This window comes from Microtus ochrogaster, chromosome 18 (assembly GCF_000317375.1).
Source record: "Microtus ochrogaster isolate Prairie Vole_2 chromosome 18, MicOch1.0, whole genome shotgun sequence".
Classification (NCBI taxonomy): Eukaryota; Metazoa; Chordata; class Mammalia; order Rodentia; family Cricetidae; genus Microtus; species Microtus ochrogaster.
The window spans coordinates 2,494,541-2,520,367 of NC_022020.1; the positions used below are offsets into that span (position 1 = coordinate 2,494,541).

At 45.4% G+C, this 25,827-nt stretch overlaps 1 protein-coding gene across 6 annotated transcripts in view; it reads right to left on the reverse strand.

Moving 5' to 3' along the window:
- The window catches only part of Fhod3 (formin homology 2 domain containing 3), a 430,213-nt gene that overhangs the window by 230,340 nt on the left and 174,046 nt on the right, over positions 1 to 25,827 (reverse strand). For all 6 annotated transcript variants that reach the window (XM_013349359.2, XM_026783506.1, XM_026783507.1 and 3 more), the window contains exons 4-5: positions 11,427 to 11,494; positions 4,698 to 4,803 (exon numbers count right to left, since the gene is read on the reverse strand). In XM_013349359.2, coding sequence (XP_013204813.2) covers positions 4,698 to 4,803; positions 11,427 to 11,494 — 174 coding nt within the window. The remainder of the gene's footprint in view (positions 1 to 4,697; positions 4,804 to 11,426; positions 11,495 to 25,827) is intronic.

The following is a 25,827-nucleotide window of genomic DNA, read 5'->3' on the forward strand; positions in this document are numbered from 1 at the left end:
GAATAGCTGCCATTACAAGATGGCATTTGGCCCCAGCCTCGCTTGATAGATAACTCCACATTAGGGTTGCAGTTCTTCCACCGGAAAACAGGATGAGTTGTTGTGATCTAGCTGCCCACACTTCCCCTGACCAGCAGGGGAACATCCTGGTCTGTAACTGACAAGGATGTTTCCCTGCTTTTTTTTCCTGCCGGTGGGTCTCCAGAAAAGCAGTTAAAGTATCAAAGTATCAAAAGTTGCTAGGCAGACTCCCTATATAAGCAGCCATAGTTCAGAGCCCCTTGCCCCTTGCTTTCTGCTCTCCCTACAACGAAGAGGCTCCAATAAAGCGTGATTTGAGAAGAATCCTCGTCTGGTGGCTGTTCTTTCCTGCTGGACAGGAAGTTCGCCGCAACCGGGGACACACGTGGCACAGACACATAAAGGGAAAACATAAAAAGCTTAAAAACGCATGCCCGCGTCTGCACATACATGCATACATGTGTACACACACACACACCACCACCACCACCACCACCACCACCACCACCACCACCACCACCGGCAAACGGGGCTGAGTAGAAATGATTACCTCAAGTTACTTCGTGGGTAACTAGAATGCTCTAGAAGCAATCCAGACAAGTGCTGCCTTCACATCTACTCCTTCAGGCCCATGGGGTTAGGGGGGCCTCATCAAGCTGAGCTCTTGAGAGACTCCTGAGGAAATTTCACACACAATACACTGGTCTGGAGCCACTTTACTGTGGGCAGTGTTGTTTCCTAAATGTTGTTAGGCCTGGTTTGGGAGCCTCCTAAAGTTCCCCTTTCTAAAGAACCTGTCACTTTCAACCAGTCCTGTAACAGTGTCCCATGGCTGAAGTCACCATGTACAAGCCCTGGTCATTCATGACAGGCCTCGAAGCCCCCTGGAATAACTGTAACTGTTGATGGCTGATCTCACTGCAGCGACAGACACCCGGCAAAAGTGGCTTCGGAAAGAAAGGGTTTATTGTGGCTCACAGTTCGAGAACACAGCCCATTGTAGCAGGATCAGTGTAACACAGCAAGAGTGTCTCTGGTACAGCAGCAGGAACGTGAGGCTCCTGGACACACTGCATCCAGTCAAGAAGCAGAAAGAAACACTGCTGGGCAGCCTGCTTCCTTCCTCCATCTAGGACCCCAGCCCGTAGGACAGTGCCATCCAGTCAGAGTGGGGCTTCTCTCCTCGGGGAAAGCTCCAGAGGCATGTTCCCTAGGTGATTCTAAACGCACTCACACTCTCAGTGAAGACTAACCATCACACCTACAGGCTTTCTTATTTTACTTCATCTGTTCCCGCCCTCAGAACCACAGTGAAGATGCTTGACCGCAGCCCCCACTCCCACTGCTGTCAGACCAACCCCTGGGTGCTCTGAGTGCCCCCAGGTGGCCTGCTATGCTCTCACCAGAAAGCAATAACGGAACCATAAAACTCAAGCAGGCTTCTTTCTTTTGATCTCCATCTTCCCCTCCTCCATCCCCAGTCCAGCGTAAATAGGTTAAAACAGAGCTGGGCAAACAGAAGCAACTGGAAGGTTATTCTTGACTGTGAATGTCTGCTGACTGCTGGCAGCAGACTACCATGTCAAAACAAGTGTTCACAAAAACTCTGTTGAAGACACAGAGGAGTGACTCAACACGTGGCTTAGAAAAGCGATAGCTTCCTTGTATAAAAATAAAAAAGTCACACCCCAAGAAATCTGTCATTTCCATGCTCCCAGAAGGTACGGTTCCTGGCACAGGTTCCAGCCAGATGCATCACAGCATGCTACTGGGTGAATACGGAGCCCTGCCGAGGGCAAATCTCTGGAGCCTCGCTGGACACAGGGCAGGCAAAGAAGACGCCCCCTTCTGTGGAAAACAGGATGCAGGGCAGTGACTTGAGTGTCATGGGAAACTACTCTCCTTCCAGGGAATGCATGGCAAGTCTCTGGTCTCCAATAAATGGACACCACTGGAAAGAAAAGCAGGAAGGATTGACGCTGGCGGTGGGGATGGAGTACTAGGCCTCCTCATATCTCACAAGTGCACCGACTGTAGAAACTTAACTGCTGACATTTTCTACAAGGCGGCGAAGCATCAGGTGCCTTCCATATCTGTCTGGGCCCTGAGTGGATATTCTAATATGCTAACATGGGTCATAAGTGGGCATTTTCACACACTAACATGGGTCACGAGTGGGAATTCTAACATGTTAATGTGGGTCGCAAGTGGGTATTCACACATGCTAACATGGGTCATGAGTGGGAATTTTCACAAGTTAATGTGGGTTGAAGGTGGGTATTCTCACATGCTAACATTCAGTACATTGCCATAGCATCTTTCTGGTCCAGATCAGAACACTGTAAAATAACAAACCACTCAGAGATTCAGAATGAACAGTCAGCGTGGCAGAGCCTACATGGAGCTCCTGATGTCAACACCATCTACTGTTGCTGGTGGGCAGACTTCGCCATCCTCCACACTGGGGTCTTGTGCGACTACTGGGCTCCACTTGCTCTCTGTACAAAGATTCTCTGGGCGACCCCAAGGCTAGCTATGGGGTGATACTCACTGCCGCTTCCCAGAGGGGCTCTTCTCAGTCGCACCAAGTTTCCTCTTCCCAACGCCCTCCACATGGCCATATCTAGCGGCCTTCAGGCCCAAAGCCAGACTTTCTCTCCAGCTCCTCCTCTGTTAAATCCAAGAAGTTAATCACCCACTTTCTCTGCCTCCCTGCAGCAACAGGTGATCATGTGATCCATTTATTAGTGGGGTGTGGGTTTGATAAAATTCTTATCTGTTCTGATAAACTGGCCCAACTCTAGCTGAAAGCCATGTTCCTCGCCCAAACTTGGATGCCATGGGGATAAATGTTTACACATAAGAATCACACATATATGCTCCCAGAAGAGGGACAGATGAATAAAAACATATGGATGGCTATGTTAGTTCCACATAGCTTTCCCTATGTGTTAGGCTTTTTTTGTAATGTTAAATGATAAATACTTGAAACAGTAGTATCCATAGAGTCCGTCTGGACTCGTTATTCATAATGAGACATTTCAGTGTATATTTCCTGTGTCATCCAACTTCTAAGTTTCTAACTAACGAGAGGGAGAAAGATAAACCAGTAGAAGTACACTTCTTCCCACCCTATTCTCTGCTGCCATCCAGTCTAAGTATGCACAGAGACACAAGAACGAGGATGCAGGCAGGACCTGACCCTTCTGACACACAGCTGCCCCCTTTGGCTACAACGCAGCATGAGTTTGACATCTGTGTGTCTACACAACACACCATCACAATCTCCATGTAAATGATTTAATTATATGAAGGACAGAAATCACGCATCTTGACAGTCAGGCATCCTTCCTGACATCTGACTCAAATCTGTTACAAGCCCAAGGAAAGACGGAAGGTGACAGGAGCCAACCTGCCACCCACACAGACATAGTCAGCAGCACACCGCAGAGCAAAGAGCAAGGCAACGGAAGGCACCCTGTCCTATTTATCAAGTAAATCCCAATGATGAACACACAAAGTGTACCCAGTGACCCAAGGGAGCTTTCCCTTGTGCCTTCGGTTGTATGGGGTTTTTTTTAGTAGCCCCCAACAGAAAGGAAAGCTTGACTAGCATGAACTACATGACAACATGGGACATAAGAGCATTTTCAGGGCACATGGCCCAGCTGCTGCCTCAGTCAGCTCTAACCACGGGCAGCTGATATTATCACACATCTCGTGTGCCTTTCCCTTCATACAAGGGAAAACTAAAAGAGGTCTGTGGCTTTTTGTTTTTAATGAATGTCAGCATACAGTTTTCAGGATCACACTTACTCACACGGAAGGGACAGGAAAACCCAGAACCATTCTGGCCTGGGTCAGTGCCTAGGCAGAGTCTCTGCTGGACCACGCTCAGGGAAAGTGACTTCCTTAAAAACAAGGCCTGGGTTCTTTGAGTCTTAATTATTTTCAACTGTACTCAATTTATTTTCAATAAAATGGAAATAATATGAAATGAAACAAAAGTTTTACATTCAATGTCTCCTTGGAAGGTAAATATAATCATTTCTGCCCCGCCTACTGGCACAGGTTTGGGAGAAAACAGATGTTTTAGCAGAGGGGCATAAATCACCACCATCATAAGAGACCCTTAACTCTGAATAGCAACAGGAAGCTTTGCTCCAAAGAGACCCATAGACCAGTTAGCACACGAAATGATAAGGTAGCCATTAGAATCATTCCTTACAATGCCAGTTCCCAGGCCACCTGAGGCCTCTTCATCAGCAACAGGAAGGCATCGCGAGGGATGTGCACTGTGACAGAGGACAGCTCATGTTTAAAGAAGAAAAAAAAAACAGGAATGATTTCCTCCTAGAAACAAATCAGGTTTTAGTTCTGGGTAGCTTTGAGCTAAAATCAAGAATTCTATCTGAGCCCAAATAGTGTGTGTCCCTTCTTACCAAAGCAAGGGGTTTATTTTAAAAAGTGAATCACCCATTCTTTTTTCTTTAGCAACCTAGAAGATACTAAGCCAGCCCTGACACTAGCCACTCCTAGGAGCTGACAAACTGATGAAAACGCCATGAGTCTTTCCTGCCATAGCCCAGACTTCGTGCAAAGCTCCCCGTCTGTGAGCTCCAGAGGGAGGCCCTGGCCTCTGCACAGCGGGACAGCGACGGCCGCTTAGGACTCACCTCTCAGGATGTAGTTCTGATAGTTCTGGTCTGCCTCGGCTCCCACCTTGATCAAACACGTCAGACCTTCAGCCATGACAAATTCATGCACCAAATCCTTATCATCCTGGCAGGCAGGAAGGAAAGAAATGAAAAGACCTTTTTTTATAAAAAAGCATTCAAATTGGAATAGGTCCCTGTCCACCCTATATCTAAGCTGCATTGTTCAAACTTTGGAGGAATCTTTGAAATAAATGACCCATGAGGAACTATTGCTCTATTCAAATGGCACATCCAACTCTTTAAGTTTTTATTTAATTTTTTTCAGACAATATATTTTGGTCCATCACGCCTTCCCCCCCACCACTGCCACTTTCCCATCTCCTCCCTACCTCTGGATTTCTGTCTTGCTTTGCTTTCAATTTTATTTTTGTAAGTTATTTTTTTTTTGAGAGAGAGAGGTGAGGAGGGAGAAATAGGGAGTGAGTGGGGGTGCAGGAGAGATAGGGAGGAGGGAGAGAAAGAAAGCCAGCGCACATGAGTGAGCATCTAACTCTTGCCAAAGGAATTTTACAACCAGTCTTCACACTGGCATTTGCCAAAACCAATTACTGCCTTCTGGGCAGTCTAATAAAGACACGGCAAATGAATCGCTTGCGTGCCCAGAAGCTTTGCAGTGCTCTGCTTTTGTTCTTCGAGATCCCCAGGCCTCGCACGCCCACAGGACCCAGGGTGCTGACCACATGAAGCTTCCATGGCTTTTACTACAGGAAGCGTCCTGTGACCGTGCAACCTGTCAAGAAAAACACACTCTTGTCACAGCAGATAGCCTAGAGATGGCAGTTTCAACAAGAGGCTTGTGAATGTTCCCTGTCAACCTAAAGAAGCCTCTCCTCTCATCTCCTGCCTTGCATGGCTGGTGGCACAGGAAAGGAGGCAGAGCAGAGAAGCAGCCTGTCACCTGCAGCTGCCGGCCATCCTTCCAAAGGATGACTGCTAAGTTAGTGGAGATCACAGAGAGCTGTCCAGACAGACTAGGCAAGGGACCCTTGGAAGTCCATCTGAGAGCCTCACAGGAACTTGCAAGATGAGCAAACTGCCTAGTTGTACCCCTAACTGGGGGAGAGGGAGCTGCAATGGACAGAGCTGGGACTGTGGGTATCAAAGCTTGCTTGTTTTCTTCCTTCCTTCCTTCCTTCCTTCCTTCCTTCCTTCCTTCCTTCCTTCCTTCCTTCCTAATAAGATGGAGGTTCTAAGAAGCACCCACCCTCACCTTCATGTTAGGAGCACCTGGGGAGCTCTGGAGGACAAGGAAGAAGGACACTGTGCAGAAGCAGTGCACCTGAATTGCTAAAATGAGACCTAGGTTCTGCTTCAATTCCCAAATGAGCAGGCGGCTCAAGAAACACTATCTCACACAACACATAGTCTGGGACTCAAGAGGGCAGGAAGACGGGGAAACAAAACACACTTGGCCAGGACCGCTGGACTATGTCTGGCCAGCCCTCAACCTGGGCGGTTGCTATAAAACCTAATTCTGGGGAGCCCTGTGAAACAGATGTTTCCATTGCTGCTTTCTTCCACTGAGATGGGGGAGATCCCCTAGGTTACCCATTGCCTCGTCTCCAATGCAGGTAGGATACAGCTGGACCATCCATCCTTCATTATAACAATGGAGCAGAAACTTCACAAACAAACCCCGGCAATGGGAATACAGAAAAACAACGCCATGGTACAGGACGGCAGCAGTAGCGGCAACTGCAGTTTATCAGCAAGAGAGAAAATAGGTGAGCTGGCAGGATTCTCCCGTCTCAACATGCAATCAGCCCCTTTCTTTATTATATGACATTTTTTTCAATTATATGGATGGGAGTCTTGAGCTAAATGTGGGTAGACACAGTGCAGGTCCCTAGGAAGTGATGCGGTGAAAGGCAGGGTCAGCGCCAGCTAGGGGGCAGGGGGAGCAAGGCTGAACGTAATGAAAGACAGCTGTGTGAACGCAGACTTTGAGATAATCATGGCTGGGGAAGAAAGAGAAAATGGGACAGTATCATGAGTCTTTGGAAAATTACTTTACACTGGTAGGTATAAAGGATATATATACATATATATACCCTCTCCCCTCTCCCTCCTCCGTCCGCTTTTCCAGCAGCTTATGTGAAAACTGGACATGCAGATGAGCTCATGTCTAGTCAGGAGGGTTTTCCAAGCATGTAACAAATGTTTATTGCTTTAACTAAAACTAGATTCACACATGACTTCATGGTGAAAAAGTGCGAACAAGCTCTCAAGAAACCACTCAAGCTAATCACTAATATTAATATACCAGAGAACCGAATGTCTGGCAAAGGCACTCGGAAAAAAAAAAAAAAGCACCGGACAGGCAAGACGGCGTTCGTGAGAATAACTCAGACCCTTGGCAAAAATGCATGGACCCGTGTAGATAGAGCACCGAGGAAGGGGGTGCTCGTGGGTAATAAATGCGGAGAAAGTCTTCCAAGTTGGCAGTGTCCTCGATTTTAAAAACATATCCCAAAATACATAGGCATTAACACGCGGTTCTTAAAGACACTGGCTTCAGGCTATTACAAAATTAAAATATCTTCACTAGCTGATAAGAGAGTTCTTCCACATCCAGAATTTTCTATAGAAGCTATTCACTGACTTGTGATTTTTCTTAATTAAATTTTTTTACATTTCCTTTGTGTGTGTGTGTGTGTGCAAGTAGAAGCATGTGTTTGGGGGCACATGACACAACATGCAAGCGGAGGTCAGTGGGCAGTGTGTGACTCTCCCTGCTGTCGCCTGAGTATTTGGGATCAAATTCAGAGTTTCAAGATTGGCAGCACGTGCCCTTAAGCGCCCCCACCCCCACCCCCAGGGATCTTATCAGCCCTGGAATTTGGTTTGTCTTGGGTGTTATTGTTGTTATTGCTAACGCTTATTAGTCAAAGAATAATTAATTCAATACAAATAATCAATGTCTCTATTTTTTAAGCTTTTAAAGTCCGAGTTTCTAAAAGAAACTCCACGTTTAGAAAGCTCAAGAGATGATGAAGATGTGGACCCAAAATTATACCTAAGCCTTACCCAGCAATGCTGCCTGTCAGATCCAGTTACCCAGACTCAAAACTCATGCTTGCCAGCACCGTCCTTGTCTACACAGCACCGAACTATTTGTTCAAAACCATTTCAACAGGAAAACCTCAAGAGATGCACGCCAAGAAATAAATTGGTTCAAAGACTATAGAGCAAGTCTAAAAAAGTGTATTTTGTTTTCTTTCTAACTTTTTAATTTAGGAGAATCCCGCTGTATGTAAACTAGACTCGCATACACAGGTGTGAATGAACTCACAGGAACCTTGCTTTATCTCCTGCTACATAACCTGAAGCAATTCTCAGACTGCATATCAGCTAATACACTATTCCTGTGTAGCTTCCAACTCTAGAAACTTTAAGAATAGGTATTTGTAAGAAACAATTTTTCTTTTTTTTTTCTTTTCTTTTTTAAGACAAGGTTTTGCTGTAGCTTTGGAACCTGTCCTGGAACTAGCTCTTGTTGACCAGGCTGGCCTCGAACTCACAGAGATCCACCTGCCTCTGCCTCTGCCTCTGCCTCCCGAGTGCTGGGATTAAAGGTGTGCACCACCACTGCCTGGCATGAAGAAATAATTTAATATTAAAAAGACTATCAGACAACCAGTCAGTGTCCAAATTTACAACTTTTTCATCACTATTTATACAAGATGTCTTGGTTAGGTATTGTCAGTTTGACACAACTTAGTGTTGCCTAAAAAGAGGGAACCTCATTCAAGGAATTACCCAGGTCAAATTGACCTGTGGCCATGTCTGTAATTGATAGCCTTGACTGGTGGTTGATATGGGAAGGCCCAGTCCACTGTGGGCAGCACCATCCCTAGGTAGCTACGTCCCAGTTATATAAGAAAGCTAGATGAACATGAACCAGAGATCAAGCCAGCAAACGGCATTCCTCCATGGTTCCCACCTAGGTTCCTGCCTTAAGTTCCAACCCTGACTTCCTTCAGTGACTGACTGTGACCTGGAGGTGTAAGCTGAACAAACCCTCTCCCTGCATAAGTTACTTCTGGTCAGAGTGTTTTAAGACAACCACAGAGCTCAAACCAGGACAAGATCCAAGTAAGAGCCACAGATGGTAATTCATTTATATGAATCTAAAACTCAGAAACCTCTATTAACTAATCAATAAAAGATAATGTCCCTACTGTCATTAACTTACACACTGAAGAAAGTCAGTCACCTTTTAGAGTAGCCCACAGTCTGGATTTGGCAGATCGTTTACCTAAATTGATATTCAATGTGTGCTTATGTCTTCAATTATTCGTTGTTGGATTCATGTCTGAATCCAGGGTTGATTTGTTGGCTTGGCCACATCATACTTTATATTTCTATCAGGAAATACCTAATTAATTCAGATGGTACCTTGTTTCTGTCGTGTTAGCGACTTTTATTGTGTTATTAATTCATTAACCGATTCATTGGGGGGCACAAAACAGTGGCATTCTGTTGTTCCTTATTACCTAGAACCTTTCTACAAGGATTCCCTTTTTAAAAGGAGACTTCTTTTGACCTTAAAGTTTAGTATGAAAAGGCAAGAAGAATTTGAGGTTCTAAAAATCTGCCCTTTTCCGAGTAGCCAGTCCACCAGCATTCACTACCTATTTGTTTTCTATCTATTAGTGTCCTTGTGAATGTGTCCATCAGTTCAAACTTCCTCAGTGTGTCTGGATCCATTTCAGTTACCATCCTTGTTGATGTGTATTGTCTTGACTCTGGAACACCACTGAGCAACCTTTAACTTGCTTCTGAGAGCTCTGGGGAAGAACCTTAGCATTATCTGATAGGTCCCTGCTATCCTTCATGTGATAAGAGGGTACAGGTTTATTATAACATGACAGAGGAACCATGCCCTGAACAGCAAACTCAGGCTATGAGAGAAAAGAAGACATGTCTTCAGAAATGCCCCACAGGAAAGGGATTCCATTCCTGGAAGAAGCGAGAGCAGGATCCCATTCCAGAAAAAGAGCAAGTTTTAAAGAAGGTAAGAATGTGTGCGTGAGTTGGATTTTTTTGCCCCACCTTTTCACCTAGTTCCTATTAACAAGAGAAACTCACTCTGGCTAAAATTATCTTCTACAAAGAAAATCTTTTAAAGAATAAAACAGGAACTGAAGGGAAGTGAAATCTATACATAAGTCTAAAATTATAAGGGGAAAATAGTGAACCTAGACAGATACACTCCATACAGAGAGGATCTTTACAAACCCACAGCCTTACTCTGCCCACTGCAGTCTCTCTGGGATCTGGAACCTGACCTAGTCCTCACTATGCTTTGATTATCTCAGAATAGGGATGAAAGGAAGACTTGGTATGGAGTGATAAGATGAAACCGGTGAGGAGGGACTTGCGTGTCCACAAGGGAACACGCCCCCAGAAGCAGACTTTACAATACCCACCCAAAGAAGAATGAACCTTAGACTCACTGTATAAAATACAACCCTAGCCAGATCTACAGTCACTCCTACACCAGTTCATTTTCCATGAAAGAACCAACGTAGGACATATGCAATGTGACAATATAAATGTGAAGGTAATGCTAAAGACTGCCATACACTGTGGGTACCTACCACTAGGGAGGAAACATGAATGCACACAAGGAACATGAAACTACTGGTGGAGAGGCTGCCTGGGTGTGAAAGCAGATACTGATTTGGGGGGAACAAAACACAGGTCTTTAATTATACTGAAACAGGTTTTCTTTTTAAAAACTGGAATATAGAAAAAAAATTGATTAAGCTGTCTTTACTTTTTATACTTGAAATATTTGACATAAATATTCTTCTCTGCAATTCTGATCTAATTTCCTTATGTGTGATGTGTATATGTATTTCCATGTGTGTGGACACATGTGCAGGTGCATGTGGAGGCCAGAGGTTGACAGCAGTGGTCTTCCCCAATGCCTCTCCATCCTCTATGTTAGGCAAGGTCTCTCACATGAATCCAGAGCTCACCAGTTCAGCTGGAGAGGTTATCCAGATTCTTCTAGAATCCTGCTTCTACCTGCCTGCCATCGTGCCCACCCAGCCTTTACCTGGTGTTGGAGATCCAAAGTGACCCCAGTTCTTGCCTAACAAGTGCTTTCCCTATTATGGTTTAAGTAAAATGTCCCCAAGTGGCAGTAGTGGGCAGTGGGCCTTGAGACCATGCCGCAGGTCCCTGAGCAGTGGCAGGCAGTGGGCAGCAGGTCCCAAGACCACAGTGGGCCATGAAGGCAGCTGGGTCCCAGGCAGGGAGCCCCTGAGTGCCCCACGTGCCATGACCAAGATGGGCAGGCACACCATGCAGATGAAGTGGGTATTTATTTAGTGGGGTATGGAGGGGTTAAGGAAAAGGGGAGAAAGGGAGATGGGGGAATAGGAGGGGGAGGGGGAGAAGTGGGTACAAGGAAGCTAGACAGAGCTGCCTCTTTGGGAAAGAGAGGGAAAAGGGAAGGGGCTCAGGCTGCCTGCCTTGGTGTGGGGGGGGCAGGGCGAGGCCTGTCTCTTAAAGGGACAAGACAGACCATTACATTCCCTACCCTACCATCTTGTGATGTCATCTAAACAGACTTTCCTATTTGTAACAAACACAGGTGCATGCTTGTATGTATCTAGCTCCCAAGCAAAGCAAAAGCAGGACTGTAGTATTTTGGCTTTTGATTTCCCTTTTTACCTGAAATATCTGCTTCAGCGAGAAAAGGGCCCTTCTTAGATCTCGGCCACTGGAGTTGTACAGTTTTTCTGAAATAAAGAATAGGACAATTAATTTAGTTGACTCAATGAATGGCATAAACATAAGAAATTATGAAGGATGACATCTTCTACTAGGAAAACGACTACAATGCCACCACTCAGGTCACTTCAGCAGTGTGAAAAATGACTCCTATACATCATGCCTGGTCTGTTACAGGTGGCAGGGAGAGGCTCTCTCACCCCATCTTCCTCCTCAGTACAAGTATGTTCCTACGGTTCAACAGACTGTTTTCTGGCTTGTAGATATTTAGACTCAGTGACCAACCACATTGGGAAAACCAACACAGCCTATACAATAGATTTCAAGTAAATAGTTTATTTAAAAATTTAAAATTGGGAACTTGTATGATAGAGTATAGCATAAAATAAATTAGAAATTAGGAATCTGTGTGATAGAATAGAGCATAAGGTCACTTAGCACCTAACCCCTTGAACTGTGACTTTCAACCCCTCGTGGGATCAGGTAAGAGAGGAGCACATACACACACACACATACACACACACACACACACACACACACACACACACAAACCAAAAAAATGTTTCTGAATACACAATAACCAAAAGTTGATTCATAACCAAACAAGTAGTGAATCTCAAGGTGTGTCTGGCATCACTCGCCTCTGCTGCGTCACATGACTTCACTGCAGTCTGGACTCTGAACACACAGCATAAACTGTCTGCATTGTGCATGTCACATAACACCAAAGGACTTTCGAAATGCTTCAGCTCAGATTTGAGACAATTGTGTGTTATGAATTCCGGTGTTCTTAGTGTAACATGTCTCCTCTTAGAGAAATACAGAGATGTAATTGGTAACTAGAACTGTGGTCATGAGCGGGATGCACCTGCTATGCATGCTAACTCTGAAGGTGACATGCCCTGGGAGAGACGTGGAAGCAAGCGGTGTTAAGCTGCAGCATTTGCATCGAAATAGCAACTTAATTTATTCAATTCCTACAATAAAGCGCTATATGGTATATAGTTTCTTGAGTGAACTCTGGTAATTGATCTCTTTCAAGGATGTATCTAGTTCATATAAACTGTTATAGTCTTATGGAAATGGAAATACTTGTAATATTCCTGGTCCCCCTTTTATTGACTTTAGCAGTCTCTCTCTTGGCTTTGAGATTGATCTTTTGTGTCTAATAACCTTTGATTTAACCATCTGAGTAGAGTCATAGCAATAATGATAGTCTTTTCAAAAGTCAGCTGTGGGCTCATTGGTTTTCCCATTCTTCCTTCAGTTTGGCTCAGTGATTATTGTCTTCTTTGTGTTTGCTTTCAGTTTCAATTGCTCTCTCTTTTTTCTAGTTTCTATTTTTAAAAAATAATTTCTTGCTGTAAAATAGGTAACTGGAACTTTTCCCCCTAGGGATTGAGCACAGGGCCTCCAGCATGCTAGACAGGCACTCCACCACTGAGCTGTGGTCCCAGACCATCTTTTTAGTGGGCAGGACCTTCACTAACTAGTTTCGTGTCTTTATTTGGGAAAATCGGCAATGATTCTCCAATTTCTTCTAAGTAATGCTGTTTTTTTAATTCAAATTTTATTAATAGTGAATATTTCAAATATTAAATTCAAATGTGAAGGAGCTGAAGAGATGGCTCAGTGGTTAAGAGCACATACTGCTCTTCCATAGGACCCAAGTTCGGTTGCCAGGACCCATGTCAGGTGGCTCACAACCACCTGTAACTCCAGCTCCAGGAGTTTTCTGAGCTACATGGACATCTGCATATACATGTGCACAGACAAGCACATGTGTGTACATACATGCACAAATGCAAACAAACACATTTAAAATATAAAATAAATCTTTAAAATCCAAGTAGAAATAACCTGATCCTGTAACAGTTTTGACTTGTGGTTTACTTAAACTATATCACTCATTTCTAAATATACAGGATTTTTCAGATGACTATCAATTTCTCAACAGTCAGAAAATACGATTTTATGGCATTAGAGCTTTTAGCTATATTAAGGTGTACTTTATGACCCAGAATATCTTGGTGAATCATTCATGCATATAAAATGGCATGTTTTCTCTCATAATTAGGAGAATTGGTCTATGAATATCCACTGGGTCAAGTTAAATGACAGTTGTTTATAAACTCATGCATATATATATATATATATATATATATATATATATATATGAGAGAGAGAGAGAGAGAGAGAGAGAGAGAGAGAGAGAGAGAGAGAGGAGGAGGAGGAGGAGGACTCACAATGTAGACTTGGCTGGTCTGGACTCACTATGTGGACCAAGCTGGCTTCAAATTCACACATATCCACATTCCTCTTGGTCCCAAGTGCTGAGATTAAAGCCATGAGCTACAATGCCTTTTTTTTTATCTTCTTACTGATTTTCCATTTACTCATTTTATAGACTGATATGAAAGGAGTGCTGAGTTATCCAACTAGCACGCTGGATCTGTGCGTTTCTGCTTTTGTCTCCATGAGTTTTTGTGTTAGCTCCTTTCTGTTTCTACTGCTAGATATATTCACACTTGGGGATGTTATGACTCCTTGACTCATTGACCTTTTATCATCATATAATGTCTGTCTTTATCCTTGAGAGTATCCCTTATTTTAAAGACATGATTTTGGTATCAATATGATCACTTAGGTTTAGCATTTCTATATCTTTCCCATTCTTTTATTTAAGATCTCTACATAGAGTTTCCAGTGGACACCATTGCATCTCACTCTTCTGCCATCTGATGATGCATGCGTTTTTCACAGTGCAGAAACTGAATCCAGAACATGCTACACACCAGGCAAGCTCTCCACCGCCGAGCTACACACCTGCCCTTTGCTTTTAATGAGTGTACTCTTCCCACTGTAACCCTACCTCTGGGGCACCACAGGTGACTCTACAGTGCACAAGGACAGTGACCTCAGCGAGGTTCCCACACTGATTCTCACCCTTTGGTAAGAAAATTCCTCTAGAAAAGACGAAGATATCATTGTGAGGTCTCCAAAGTCCCGTTTGTCCAATGCCACTGAATTCAACACTTTCTATCCCAAATGGAGCAGCACAAAACAGCATTCCCTAAGAATGACTTTGCTCATGCAAGAGAACTCACTTAGAAGATTCTAATTTTTAAAGATTTATTTACTTTTATTGTATGCATATAGGTGTTTTGCCTGCATTATTTTTTGCATACCGCATGTGTGCACTGCCCACAGAGACCAGAAGATGGCATCAGATCCCCTGGAACTGGAGTTTCTGACAGTTGTGAGCTGCCATGGATGCTGAGAATTGAACACAAGTCCTCTGAGAGAGCAACACATGCTCTTAACTACTGAGCAATCTCTCCAGCCCAAGAGAGTCACGAAATTTTAATATAGTTTTTTTTTAGTATCAAATATCAAAAGAACAGCTAAAATCCAAAATTATATATGTTAAAGTATTTTCTCAGACATTCTGCTTTTTTATTCCATATGCTATAGAGTGTACGGCAGAATTTATGCCCGAAATCCCACATGTAATCTTTGGTAGCTTTCTTTATCCTTCAGACATGATTGGTAGCTGTTTTATGTTTGGACACAGGGTCCCCTCTCCTCAAGTTCTCCAGATCTGTAGTCTTGCACAATCACATGTGAACAAATGTCACACACTGGCCCCTTTCTCACAGGAAAGCCACAGTGGAGCCATCTCCAGTACATAGGAAATAGAAGTCCTATCTGTTAGTTACTGTTTAATATTGTTGTGAAGAGACACCAAGACCATGGCAACTCTTTAAAGCAAACATTTAATTCTGGTGGCTTGCTTATATTTCAGAGGGTTCAATTCATCATGGAAGGGAGCATGGCGGCATTCAGGTAGGTATGGTGCTGGAAAAGGAGCCAAGTGTTCTACATCCTGCAGACAACAGGAAGTCGACTGACTTTCATACCAAGTGAAGCTTGAGAAAAAGAAACCTCAAAGCCTGCCCCTGTAGCACAATTAATGAAAACCCAGAGATTTGAGTTCAACCTGAAGGTCAGAAAAGCAAAACAGCCAGCCACTGGCTCTTACCTCTACTTCAGTCCGAAATGGCGATCCTGCCTCCAGGAATCTCAGAATATATGAGAGCTGTCTTCTCCCGTCCTATATTCCTCTCTAAGGCTGGGACTAAAGGTGTGCACCACTACCGCCAAGTTTCTCTGGGAAACTAGTGTGGTTACTGGGATTAAAGGTGTGTGTTACCACTGCCTGGTCTGTAAGTCTGATCCGTGCAATTGTTTTACTCTCTGAACTTCAAGCAAGGTTTATTTATTAAAATACAAATGATATGTCACTACATGCCCCCACAGTGACACACTTCCAGGAGAAGCTGTGACCCAGATTGATGGTGTGCCCTCCAGCCTCAAGGTGCAGATTAAGGGTGTGTGTCATTAGGCCTCTTCCTCCAACAAGGCCACACCTCCTAACAGTGTCACTCGCTATGAGCTTCTGGGGGCCAATTCCACTCAAACCGCCACAGGTACTTCCTGGTTGCTGAGACAAAACATGCGACAGACTCAGCTTCAGAGAGGAAGGGATGCTCTGCCCACTTTCTTCTTTTTATTCTGCCCAGGACCCCAGGCCACAGACTGGTGTCACCTGCATTCAGGTTGGGTCTTTCCTCCTAATTTAAACCTCTCTAGAAATGGCTCAACAGATACTCCTATGGGCATTCTCCTAGGTGGCTCTAAATCTCATCAAATCGACAATCAAAATTAACCATCATAATTATTATTTCTGTAAACCATTTATCCCAGGGTGTTTGTTTGTTTGTTTGTTTGGGTTTTTGGTGTTTTGTTTTGTTTGTTGTGTCTTTTTTTTTTTTTTTGCTTTTTGTCAAGACAGGGTTTTTATGTATAACAGCAATAGCTGTCCTGAACCTGTGCCCGCCAGCCCATCAGTCTTCAGATAAAGAGGCTACACAGCTCTTCTAGACCAGTCTGCCTCTAACTCAGAGATCCACCTGCCTTTGCCTCACAAGTGCTGGGATTAAAGATGTGTGCCACCACCACCTGACTTATTTCAGTAATTTTTAAAAGCATTTTGGAGTCAGAAACTCTTACTCAAACTTCACATACATGTTGCAGGAAAAAATATTTAGACACACAGAATGTGACAATTTCTGAAGACATGGGGACCTGGAAACTTCCTGCGGGCCTATGTGGGATTCTTCTATTCATTTCAGAGTGAAACTCTATCTAACCCTAAATCTGATGCCTTTCTTTCCTTCAGGCACTAGCCACTTAATTCTAAGACAGGAGATGTGCCAAACACAGCAGTGAAGAGACACTTAGTGATGCCAGGGAGACAGCTCAGTGAGTGAAGTGCTCACCACACAACCACAAGGACCTGAGTTCAAATACCAAAACCCATGTAAACCCAACACATCTACAGTCCAACTACCCCTGTGGTGAGATAGGAGGCAGACACAGGAGGACCCCTGGAGGCTCAGGGGCCAGCTAGCCTGGTGTCTGCAGTTAAGCTTGAGACAGCAAAGAGACCATTTCAAACAAAGTGGAATTCACCTGTACATTGTGGTACACAAGTCTGCGCGCACACACACATACACACACACTCCAAATACCCAGGGCACAATTCAATTCTCAGGATGATGACCTGTCAGCCAAGAAGATAGCTAAGTATTGCAAATACCAGACCTTAAGGAAATGCCAGAGGCAAGAATTAGTCCTTTGCTGTGAGAGAATATTCTTGCACACTGTAAAGATTTGTCACTTGTATTGGTTTAATAAAACACTGATTAGCCAATAGCCAGGCAGGAAGTATAGGTGGGAAACCGGACTAGGAAAATTCTGGGAAGAGGAAAGACAGAGACACAGTCATCAGCCAGAAGCAGAGGAAGCAAGATGAGAATGCCTCACTAAGTAAGGTACCAAGCCACAAGACTAAACATAGGTAAGAATTATGGGTTAATTTAAGTTGTAAGAGCTGGTTAATAATAAGCATGAGCTAATAGACCAACAGTTTATAATTAATATAAGCCTCTGTGTGTTTAGTTGGGACTGAATGGCTGTGGGACCAGGTAGGACAGAAACTTCGGTCTACAGTCCTTCTAAGCATTAGAGGTGAATAGCATATAAGAAGCTGTTGGTAGAGGGGATACAGATGATATCCAGTTGTGCAGTGATGTGCATAGCTTATGGTCTGACGTTGCTACATGCTGGGCCCAATCCAGGTCTTCACCCTTCAGATGGTTTCCTTGGAAACCACATCTACATCCTCATCTTCACTAAAGAATTCAGCCCAGGAAAAGTTCTTCATATGTCTAGACTCAATCAGTTTGTGAAAATAGTTGTCCTTCAGAATTTGAAGAAGTGACTTGACCTTGGGAACCAATGAAATACTTTCATCTCTGTCTTCAGAAACCATCCATGCTCAGAGGTAAAGGCAGAATCAGATAAGATAGAGCAGACTACTGGACAAGCTGAAAATTCTGTTCCAGACATGCCTTTTTCATCCCCAGGATCAAAGAATAGTAGAGAAGAGGGTCTTCAGAGGTCTTTAGTTCTTCTGCCTCTCTTTATACTCCAAAGAGAACCCTAGATATGTTCCCAAAGTGGCCAGCTGTTCACAATGTCCTGAAACAGGCTGTTGGCCCCATGACATCATTTTATGTCACCTTGAGTGGCAGCCCAAGCCCCGAGGGACCCAGTGATGAGACTGAGTTGGGTGGTCTTGGCTTTGGTCTCCCTGTCTCTAGCTATTGCTCTCTTTCTCTTTGTTAACTGTCCTCCTGCTTTCTTCCTTTTAACACTTCATTTTTCTCTTCTCCGTTAATCACCACCTGGAGAACTTAAGATACTTATTTCATCATCGGCTTTCATACTGCCTTTAAAAGACTTTAAAACTGATGTTAGGTGTCTTAAAAATTAAACAATGTAGGAGGTCCAGCCCATTGTGGGCAGCACCATTCCTCAGGCAGGTAGTCTTGGGTTATACAAAAAGGCTGGCTAAGCCTGTGCAAGCCAGAAAGTAAACTTCCATAGACTCTGCCCTAGTCCTTGCCTTGAGCTCCTGACCTGACTGCAGTGATGAACTGTGACCTGGAAGTATAATATTCAATAAATCCTTCTCCTTCTCAAGTTGCTTTTTGTCAAGTCTTGTTTTGTTTTGTTGCTTTTTATTTCAACAACAGGATAAAAATGGGAACATAATACCTTTAGACATAGACCCAAGGTTCTGTGTACAGTGTGTGGGCGGATGGTCCCTTCCAGGCACAGCATTTGGATTTAGGGAGTCACCTCTTGCCATCTGTCTGGTTTCCTGTATGCTAAGAAGACTGCCTAAGCTCAGAGCCTTCTGGGCTTTGGGGACCCTCAGCAAGACACCATCACTGCCTTGGAGACAGAGCCTTTGTTTGCTGGGGTCAATGGATCTTGACAGGGAAGGGCTCTCCTTCCCTGCCCTGGACACTCTGAGAAAAGCGGGTAGCTGTTGGGTCTTGGAGAGAAGATAAGGATCATTAGCTGGGGTCAAAAGGGAAAGGTCTGACATCAATCATGTGACCTAGCAGAGACGGTGAAGCTCCGGAGTGCACCTGCCCCACGCCAGGGGGCAGGCCTCTCCCTTTCAGTGTCCCTCAAGAGAGGAGCAGCCATTCATCCAGGGCAAGTAGCGTAGCATGCAAACAAAACGGAACCAGAGCAGAGACCCAGTTTTGAAAAGCACAGTTCTAAGGAAAGTTTATAAAAGCCAGTGGGGGGTGGGAAGAACCAAAGATCCACGGGGAAAGAATATACGGCCATGTTTCTACGATTAAATATAGCAAAGTGGAATGGTGTTTGCTCCCGCAGCCAATTCGCAGCTAACTGCAGATTTAGACATCTGGAAGAAGGAATCCATGTTCTAGCTTCTTCCCTTCTGAGTGTATTTCAAGCGGTGGGGCCTGCATCGGCTCAGTGAGCAGAGACAACATGGTGGGCCCAAGCTCTCCTGTTCTGCCTGAACAGCTGCATGAGCCCAGCATGCTTGGAAAGTTCACAACTTGGACGCAGTTTCAAATTCTGCTGGGCTTCAATTATAGAAAAGACCAAAGAGCGCCTAGAGTTAGGCTCGGCGTGTCCTAGCCTGTCATTAGCCCATACTCCCTGATGACACACAACTTTTATCTAAAGTCAGCTCCACTGAGTACCAGAAGAGCAGTGGGTCCTGTAAAAAAGATGAGACGATGAGCCATGCGCCAGGGTTCCTGCAGGAGAAACTTGGCATTTTGTTCTAAGGATACCAGAGAGACTCTGGGTTCACCTGGGATGCTTTAGTCTCAAGATAATTCAGCCTGAGAGAGGCAAAAGGACAGCTGTCCCAAGTTTAGCAGAAAAGCGCCAGCTGTGCTCCCAGGGGCGCACCAGCCAAACTCTCAGGGGTGCACCACCTAAGCTCTCAGGGATGTGCCAATGCTCTCAAGGGTGGGGATCTTACCACGCGCACAGCCCTGACCCTCCCTGTTGGCTTTTAGAAAATCTCTAGGTCTTCGGTTTTACATTTGCAAAAGAAAGTATTGGCATATTATACTCCTAGAGTGGCTTATAGTAAAAAGACAGGCTCTGTCGTGGTATCAAAATCCCAGAGCAAATGGGCTCCATCCTCTGCTTGTGGGACATGGCATGGGGCAACTGCATTGGAAAGCACATTGATGGTTTCTTATAAACAGAAATAGACACTTGCCCTTGGGCCCAGCAGTTCTCCTCCTTGGCTGTCCCAAAGGAAAAATGAAAACTTATACACATAAAACTATTTCATGCAGATTCACAGTTGCCTTACTCACAATAGCTAAAGTCTCCCAGAAATAGTCCAATATCTGTCGGCTGGTGAGCAGGTAAACAAGCCGTGGGGCATTCGTACAAGCAGAGCTAATGGGCAATACAAACACTACTGGCACATGCCACAACATGGCAGAGTTTCAACATCACATTAAGCGAAAGGAGCCAGACGCCAGGAGTGTGGATTGTACAACTGCATTTATACAAAGTTTTGGAAAAGACAAATCTGATCTTCAGGGACAGAAAGCAGATCGGTGCTTGTCTGGATTGGGGAGGAGGAAGGGTGCAAGAAAGATGCATGAAAGGACTTGAAGGGAAATGGTTTTCGTCTTGCTTGTAATGGTGCATGCAATTGTCAAAAGTCATCAAATTGTGAATTTAAAATGTGTCGATCTTCTTGCGCGTAAATTATCCCTCAGTAAAGTTAATGAAGAAAGAGAAGGTTGATCCTAGAGTCTGTAATTCAGCTCACATTCCTACTCTTCAGAGACACATTCAAGTAACTGTTTCTAAACCACAGCAGACCTAAGGGGTCATGAGTGCCCACAAATGGTCGCCACAAAGCATCCATAGATAGAAGCTGCACATGCAATACTACCTTGGGGGCACTCGGGAAAGCACAGAAGACGGCCTAGTGGAGAGGCATGATTGCATGTGCTCATGCTGGATCGGGGGAAGGAGAGCCATAGCCAGCACCTTCCAGCAGGAACCAGGACTGCTGTCAGCAGCTGCGAGTCGTCATGGGGAAGACGAAGGAAGGAAGGAGTTGTGTTGCTCACTGCCAAGGGTTTGTGAGGAGGTTAGTTTACCAAGGTAGCCCAGAAAGATACACAGAGGACTCCAGGAAATGCCGACAGAGAGAGTTCTCTTAGCGGGGGCTTCCAAGGCCTGCCTTTCCAGGAACTGAAGAGCCCCAGACAGATGTGGAGAAGTGAGCGACATGTCCCTAGGGTCGGTGAAGCAGGTGCAGCTCTCCTAGCTGAAGAAAGTGCACACTAAGGAGACAGTCAGCCGGGGCAGCTGGGCAGCAGCGCAGCAGCGGTGTCCCAGCAGTGACACGACTCCTGGAAGTCATCAATCATGGGCATGCCAGCTCAGCAAAGTCACATTTATGATAGTCACTCAACCACCGTGATGGCCATTATGTGCCCTGCTCTCGTGAGGCTTCAGGTTCACTGACTGTGGCTGGTGTCCTTTCACAGAGATGTCATTTGTCAGCAGATGAAAGAATTCCCATGGCTCTCTCCCCCTGCTCCTCAGCCCACTTCTGGGACTCAGTTATCCAGCACTTCCTTTGCCCATCAGGGTCTCAGTCCCAGGAGGACCAGCTCCATACTGGCATCCAACTGACTCATGCAAGCAGGAATGAAGGGGAAGCCCCTGGGGGAGCAGCAAGGAGGATTTTCCCCTGAGTGGCGGAGAACAAAGAAAAGTTAAGAGACTGTCGAGGCATGTGAGGTCTTAGTGAACCTGGGTTTGGTTCACAGAACCCGTGGAAGGCAGGTGTGATGATACATGTCTGTGACCCCATTGCTGGAGGGGTGGAGGCAGCTTGACCTCTGTGGCTTCCTGGCCAGCTACCCAGCCCAGCCCACTTACTAAACTTTAGACAATCACACACACACACACACACACACACACACACACACACACACGTCTGGCCCTTTGGGAAGCATCCAGGCTCACTTTCTAGCTCTCCACTCCTCCGCTCCTCCTCAGTGGTTTTATCATCAGTTCACGTTGTTATGTGAGGACAGAGAACATCTGAAACACAGTGGTAACCACAAGCTCCTAACAGAATTAGACAGGCATGAGGCCCCATGGTCAACACAATACAGTTCCCAAATCACTGTGAATGGGGGCCAACTGGTTGAACTATTTCAGGTAAGGAAGTATGTGGGTGGGTAAAGGGAACTTTGAGCACATTTGCAAAAGATGGTATTCTCACTGGCTAGGTCACCCACATACCCCTGATGTCCACTCAGCATCTTCCATTACTCCCAAGGACAGAAGGATCATGGGAGTAGAAGCACAGGCATGTGTCACTAGGTATGGGACTCCACTCCCTGTAAAGCACCATGCTGGTGGCATCTCAGAAGCAGAACTCGGGGAACGGATGGGGCACACAGTTACAATCCAGGAAATCGAGCTGCAGAGAAAGCACGTTTTGCTGCCCCCCCCGGGGGGTTTCCCCTCAATTCCCCCCTCCTTCACAGAATGGAGCCACAAGCATGATAAATTCCCTCGGTAATCTTTGTGGTCCGACAGTAGGGCCCCAGACATCACCACACCCCCTAGGGTGCTGTTGCTCGTTCCTGCAACCCCACATGGCCCCAGGAAGAGACATGAATACCCATCATTATGCCACACTTAGAGACTGCCTCAAACACTAACTGCAGATAAAGGTACCATTAGGCCAAATTCAGGCACCCAAACTGTTGCTAAGTTTGCAAGGGAGCTGAATTCTGTTTTGCTTCTCCTGGTCCGAAAATTACAAAAAAAAAAACTTGAATTTCATATTCTCATCAAGATCTAAGATGACTAGATATTTAGCCTCATTTCACGAGTCAATAGACGTTTCTAGAGGATAGTGAGGCACGATCAGTCGGAAATTCCCTTCCAGGGGCATGAGTTAAAATAGAACTCTGAGGCTAACTCCTCTCACGGTCTGACATGTGGCATGTGACGGTCATAGGAAGGACAAGTATATCTGACCTCAGATTACCAAAAAGACTGTTACAGTTTAACCTCCACATGTCCTAAGACACATATTACAGGAACTCGACACATGGACAATAAATCATGTGAGGAAACTGGCAACAAAGAAGGGGGCTGGGGGTACTAAGAGGTAAGGATGGGTGGCCTCCTAGGAAGAACCCCATGACTGTGGATCAGGTGACAGGGTACTTACTTCATTTCAGGTACTGGGGAAAGGGTAAGCTACGTTTAGTTTTCTCAGACTTGAATGTGTGGCGGGAAGTCTGAGGGAGTATGCCAAGCGTAGGTTTGGGTTAAGCAGGCTGCAGAAGGCTTTGCATATCTCTCAGGCTCAGAAGCAGTAGCCCCAGGGCTTGTGGGTGGTTCAAGGACACCATTCAGAGAACCACTGGCCTTGGGACATAGATGGACATCTACAGTACTCGGGAGGGACAAACTCACCAGTCAGAGGTAGGCATCTACACACTCACAGGTGCCTTGAATCTTGCTGTCTATTTCTGCTCCAAGGGGGTCATCACCCATCATGAGAGGTGAGTGAACAAAGGTGACACACATGGAATGTTAAGATGTGTCATCAGCCAGAAAGACTAGGAGGGTACCACCACACTTGAGCCCAAACTCCATGTAATCTCTTCAACCTACAGTCTGTCCGGCTAAGGATGACACAGAGATTGTGGGAGTGGCCAGACAATGACTGGTCCAGCCTGAGACCCATGCCATGATAGCAAGCCCACACCTGTCACTGCCTGGAGCACCAGGCCCCAGAGGCTGGATGGCCCAGAGGCCTAGGATAGAACCAAACACAACTGGAGGGGGGAAATGTCAATGTAATGATGCCTAATGGTATTCTGCTATATTCACTGATTGGTGCCTAGCCCAATAGTCACCAGAGAGGCCTCCTCCAGCAACTGGCAGAAACAGATACAGAGACCCACAGTCAAACATTGGGCCTAGCAGGGAATCCTGCTGAACAGGGCAGGAAGGATTATAGGAGCCAGAAGGGTTAAGGACATCACAAGAAAACTCACAGAATCAATTAATCTGGATTCGTAGGCGCTCAGAGACTGAATTGATAACCAGGGAGCCTGCATGGGACTGACCAAAGCACTCTGTATATACATGACCGTTTTGTAACTTGTTCTTCTTGGGGCACTGTCTCTGACTCTTTTACTGGCTTTTGGGACCCTATTCCTCATACTGGGGTGCCTGGCCCAGTCTTAATACAAGGCGAGGTGCTTAGTCTTACTTGATATGCCATGTTTTGTCAACATCCATGGAGGCTGTCCTTTTCTGAATAGAAATGGAGGAGGAGTGGATGGGGGCAGAGGGGAGGTAATGGGGATTGACTGGGAGGAAAGGAGGAAAAGGAAACAGCAGTTGGGATGTAAAACAAAAAATTTAAAAAAATACAGGAGTCGGGAAATCTGTGGCCCTATTGGTGATAAATTTTAGCACCATTCATTCTGACCTTTTCAGGTGGGCGTGAAACCCAGACATATGGTGCACTTAACAAACAGACTGATCTACAGACAACACCAGCGATGGCCGTCTAGAAAGAACAACAGATAGTGTTTTCTTCCCATGCCCACCAGTCTCCTGGACCACCTGACTGGGCCTGGTGGTGTGTGTGAGGTCTGTACTTTGCGCTGTCTTCCGCCCCAACTCTCCATGAGCCTCACTGGTTTGCTGGATCCTCCTGGCTTCAGGACATGCTGTCTGCCTTATGTCATTTTTAGAATCTTTAGAGTGACTTGACTCCCAACACAAGAGTTCCCATCTGAGTCTTCCTGTGCCACCACACCAAGACACAGCCCTACTGACCCAGAGGGAGGTGGAGGACCCTGGATTTCATGGGAAGAGAGACTCCATATTCTTTCTGTGTCTGAGCCCACATATTTGTTTCTAGGCCATGAGTAGGTCTAATTGACTCAGAGAAGATACCATGGAAGCCCCTGGTTATCATTTTTACCTCAGATTAATCATGCATTGGCAACTGAACAATGTTCTATGGATCTCAAGTGCTGATTCTGGAATAAAATCAATACCATTCAAGCCAACAAACATATTAAACTCCCTGTGATGGAAAGGCTAGAAAAAGAAATGAGAACAATTGCACAGTATATACCACGCCATAACCCATAGTCTTAGTGTTTAAGGGACCATAGAAGAAGGCAACAGGGTTTGCATCAGATGTCAGGGCAGAATCCATGGCCAGCTCTGTCATCACTCTCTTCTTCATCCCTAGTCCCATCTGTCAAGGTATCCCACATCCAGCCCTTTCTTGCCACTGCCTTCTCCAAACCCCTGTCCTAAGCCATCATCTCCCATTGGGGTCCTGTGGTCTAAGCCATCATCTCCCACTGGGGTCCTGTGGTCTCCTTCCAGGTCACTCTGCTTCTTCGCTTGCTCAAGTCTCCAGGTCATTACCAAACACCTCTCCCTGAGGGAGACTTCTCTCACAGCCCGGTTTAAATTCTTACCTACTCTTGTCTTCGAGAAGCACCTGGTTTCTCTGCTCGTGGTGGTTACCACTCTTCTGGCAGGTACTTTTCCCACTTCTCTGTATTTACTGTCTGCATCCCTCCCACACACACAGAAATGCACGCTCCACAAGAGTGAGGCTTTTGTCTGCTCAAGGCGCAGCTCTGTCCCAGGGCCTTAACCAGTGACTGACACATAATAGGTATAAATTAGCTGGTGAAGTGAAGGAAAGAATCACCCCATCCCCTCTTCCCCTTATCTTGTGAATAGGGTTTTGAGTCTGCCACCGTCCCTTGCCCCTTCTTTTTTAATTTCTGAGGACTCAGAGTCACTTTCAGGATCTGTAAGGCAGATC